General features: G+C 55.6%; 1 protein-coding gene across 1 annotated transcript; it reads left to right on the plus strand.

Annotated features, from left to right (window-relative positions):
* Nucleotides 1-200: 200 nt before the first annotated feature.
* RPL35 (ribosomal protein L35) lies at nt 201-1,140 on the plus strand (the record flags this gene model as incomplete). The annotated part of the gene is made up of 2 exons (XM_009069853.1): nt 201-282; nt 946-1,140. Coding segments are annotated over 2 exons (232 nt in total), but the record flags the coding sequence as incomplete, so codon positions are not given.
* Nucleotides 1,141-4,484: the final 3,344 nt, after the last annotated feature.

A 4,484-nucleotide genomic window follows, 5' to 3' on the forward strand; every position in this document is an offset into this window, starting at 1 on the left:
GTGAGTGCGGGCCGGGGCTGAGGGTGGGGGCTGCGGGATGGATCTCTGCAGCCTGAGAGTCGCTCAGAGATGTTAAGCTGAGATGTTCCAGCGCTTGTTGGTGTTGCTGTGCCGTGTTGCAGCACGCATCGTGTCTGTGCCCTGGGTGCAGACCCGTGAGCTGCAGAGTGTTCTCAGACACAGCTCTCTCTCCCCCACAGCCGCGTGGTGCGCAAGTCCATCGCCAGAGTGCTCACTGTCATCAACCAGACCCAGAAGGAGAATCTGAGGAAGTTCTACAAGGTAAGGCCAAATGCTTTCCACAGTGGCCTTTTGCCTCCTGTTGTTTGCAGTTGGATTTGGTAGGGAAGCAGCTGATTGTGTAGGTTGCTACTTCAAAGCTTAAAACGCAATTGAGAAATGGTCATTTGTGTTTAGTCTTAACATTTTCTGGTCATGGTTCCTTTTTAAATATAAGTTTCTCTGTAAGTAAGCTCAGTGTGAGTTTGCTGTTGCCAAGAGAGTCTTCAGCATCTCTTCGCTGGGGTGGTGAACATCCTGGAGGATTCAGTTTGCAGAAATGCAGATACTCTCTTAATTTAAATTTTAATCATGCTCAGTGACCAAGAAGCTCTTTAATTCAATGAGTTTCTGTAATTTTGAGAATGTTAATTCCTGGGGTTTGAATTACATGTCATGAGGGTAGAAAAGAACTTTCCAAGAGGTGTTGGATAACTGGAACATGTAGGGCTAGGCATTGCTTAAACGTGAGTCAGAGCTGATACAAGTGCTGCCAAAGTTAGGATCAGCTCCTGTTTCCCAGTGGAGACAAGGCCTCTAAACGTCGAGGCTGGAAGGATAGTCCCAAGGGAAAGAAGCTTGAAGAGTGCTGCTAGTGCTTGGCTCTGTGAGCTCACAGAGGCGCGAGCTCTGTCCTGAGCTGATGTTGTGTGTCCTTGCAAACAGGGCAAGAAGTACAAGCCCCTGGACCTGCGGCCCAAGAAGACTCGAGCCATGCGGCGCAGGCTCAACAAGCACGAGGAGCACCTCAAGACCAAGAAGCAGCAGCGAAAGGAGCGTCTGTACCCGGCCAGGAAATATGCCATCAAGGCATAGGGAGTGCTGGCTCCCTGTGCACCATTAAAGGGAGTTTGTTTTGGACGTGTCCCTGATGGTTCTTGGGCACTGGGGGGTGAGAGAGCCAGGCAGAAGTCATGAGCTGTGGGAAGGGAAATGGGAGGACTCAGAAGTGAGTCTGAACTGTGACTGCTGATGAAACACAAGCTGGCAGCTCATGTCCTTCTGAGCAGGCAGTGCAGGTAGTGAGGTTGGTTCATTTTAAGGTGCAAAAAGTGGTTAACCTGAAGATGATTAGAAAAGGAAGTTTTCACTAGGATTCACAGATGTTTGCAGTCAATATTTATCACTTCAGTAGCTTAAGAGCAAATATTTAAAGTTTTGTGTTGTGCTGGAGTTCAAGTGTTTACAGGTACAAACAAATTGGCTGAGAGGTTTTAGGGAACTTCGTGGAAACTGAAGGATTCTGTCAGCACCTGGTGTGGCTCTCTGCGCAGCTCATAGCCCAGAGAACCCGTTGGAGGGTAGCTTGAGAGCCCATGTTCTGTGTGTTGGTGTGCACACTGGGGAGGTCAGGAGACAGGACAAGGGAAGGGCTGAGGCTGGAGGTGTCACCTCGGGAGTCCCAGGGCCTCATGCTCCCACCTGCAAGGCACAGCACGGGTTAAACAGTTTGCCTTTGTCCCCTGTGGAGTTCTCTGGGACTGGAAGCTGGAGCTGTAATCCAAAGGCCTTTTTTGGTTCTGATTGTGAGGAAGAGTTCCTCAGTGCTGCTGGAGCGTGAGGGCTGCAGCTCTCATGGTTTGTGTTAGTGCGGCCAATGCACTCGAAAATGAGACATTCCCTACCCTTCAGGGAGTTCACAGATTGGATCCAGATTCCATTTAGGAAAAAATACCTTCATTCTGCTCACTCAAGGAAGAGTTTCTAAGCCTCAACCAAGTTTTACCCAGGGAGGCCTGACTTCGTGCGGTGCAGTTTGCCATACATGGCAGCATTGCGAGCGGTGGTGGCACCGTGATGTCACCAGCTGTGCCCAGGCTGTCTCTGGAGCTGCACTGGGCTGGGACGTGCCTGGCAGGGAAGGGGGTGGTCCTGGCAGAGCTCTGGGCCAGGCTGCTGGAGCGTGCTGCTGTGGGAACTGGCTCCTTGGCTCGCTCCGTGCTCCCACAGGGACAGGCAGGGTTACAAATGGTTTTGCATCCCCAAATCCAGACATCCTGCTGTGGCCAGCAGTGAGCAGCTCCGGGGGGCACGAGCTGCTTGCCCAGCACACAGGGCCCCCAGAAGCAGGAGCACAGTGCTGTGAGAATGCCAAATCCACATACCGCCATCCCAGGAGCCTGAATCGTGCCTGGCTGTGTTTGGGCTCCTCCTGGGAGAGGTGTGTGCCCTGTGCTGCCCTGCACAGACTGGTAACAATGCCAGGGTGTGCTCCAGATGTCACCTTCCACCCCAGCCACGGGAGCAGTCATGCTGCCAAGGGAGGGTGTGCTGTCCAAAGGATCGGATCACAACACAGATCCCTGACGTGCTACTGGGTGTAGTCAGTCACAGCATGGCGGGAATCAAGGGAGGGGAAAAAACACTAATTACTGGGCACTGAACATCCATCAAGTGGCAAGTTTGGACATCAGCATCGTTCCTAAGGGTCAAGAGGAACAGCAGCTTGAAGCTGATGCTTGTGAGCATCCCAAATTCAGGAGGGTGTTGCCTACAGCCCTACGAGGCACTGTGGCACCGAATGGTGCTGATTGGAAGGCTCTGGAGTCTCCAGTGCTCTGCCTGCTCAGAGCGAAGCCCTTTTGGAGGTAGATTATTTGTACAACTGCTCAAGTGTCTAGCAGGGATTTCTGTTACAATCTGTTGTGTTTTCAAAGCTTTTCTGTGCACATCTGAGTAGGGAACAGAATGGAGAGGGCTCGGCTCAGTGCCACCTCGGCCTGTCCTGCCGCTGGCATGGGGCTGGGGCACAGGGCACTCCTGTCTCTGAGCAGGACAGCTCCCTCAGGATTGGGAACTGGCACAGTGCTCAGCTGTCAGGGGGAGTAGGTGCCTGGCCAGATCCTTCTCTGGGAAGCTGGGACTGTGCCCAGGAGCCATCCCCACAGTCAAGTGGGAGACCAGCTCGGACTGCAGTTTGTGCACAGCCCACAGCAGCCATCTGAGGAGGTGAACAGGTTTCTGGCACCACACTAAATCCTGGGGCTGAATTACTCCATCCACCCGTGGCCGAGTGGCAAAACCGACTGGTCCGGCCCTTCCATCAGAACTGCCCTGCACTGTTCCAGGAGACATCCCACGGACAAGCAGCCCTTTGAGTGACCAGGAACAGCACACTGATTGTCTGGGTGGACACAGAGGTGCAGTGATGAGCGTCCTCCGCGGCACAGGTGGAGAAGATGCTTGTTGCTGCAGTGAGAGCCTGTCCTGGTGTCTCCAACAGTCTGTGCTGGTTCCCCCGTTACCAGTCAGCGAGAATGGCTGTGTTGCCCCAGCTCCCTGGCAGAAGCCTCTGCTCTCAGGGCTCTCCAGCCCTGCTGGTCTCCAAAGGGAGGGGTTGCCAGGGTCCCCTCCAGCCCCACACGGCCTGCAGCCCTGTCCTGGGGACCCTCTGCTCCCCACGCTGACCCCGCGCAGCTGCCACCACCAGCCCTGGGGCTAGCACCAGTGTTTGCAGGGCATCAGGGCCTCGGAGACTCCCACTGTTTATTTGTTCCTGGTAACCGAGGATGTCCCTCAGCACTGGAGCAGGGAAAAGCCATTCTTCAGCAAATAAATAATTTCCCGGGCGGGACTGAGGACAGCAGCAGCTGCTGGCTCGGGGCACGGCCCAGGGCTGGTGCCACTGCCAAGGGAGCCCTGGCCCTGTGCCCTGGAACGCATTCAGCAGCATCAGATGTTCATCCCTGGCGCAGCGGGCACCGGCCCGGGGTGGGTGGTGTCTGTGGGAGCTCCGAGGGGGCAGAGGCAGGTGCAAATCACTGAGTCCTTTAGTTTGGGAAAGACCCTCAAGATCATCGAGTCCAACTGTAAGCCTAACGCTGCTGAGGAAAGCCTGGGCCCCACCTCCCCTGCACGGTGTTTGCTGCGATGGGCACAAACCTCAGCAATTCTGACTCTTGATATCGCTCTGTCACCTCCCTCCTCCAGGACAGCCTTCAGCTGCTCCCCTGAGCACCAATGCAGGGCACCGACCCTGGTTCCTGCACACAGCAGTGTGGGCAGCAGGACACGGTGGGACACACGAGGTGCTGCATGGGGCCCAGCTCTGCCCACACCCAGCCCTCAATGCCCCTTGTGTGGGCCAGAAAGGGCAGCACTCGCCCCCGCGCCGCCCTGGGCCTGCTGTGCCGTGAACACAGGCAGTGTCTGGGTGCGGGCGCTGTGCCGCCGTCTGGGTGCCCCAGGGCAAAGGTGGCCCTGGG

This window comes from Acanthisitta chloris, unplaced genomic scaffold, assembly GCF_000695815.1.
Source record: "Acanthisitta chloris isolate BGI_N310 unplaced genomic scaffold, ASM69581v1 Scaffold39272, whole genome shotgun sequence".
Taxonomy (NCBI): domain Eukaryota; kingdom Metazoa; phylum Chordata; class Aves; order Passeriformes; family Acanthisittidae; genus Acanthisitta; species Acanthisitta chloris.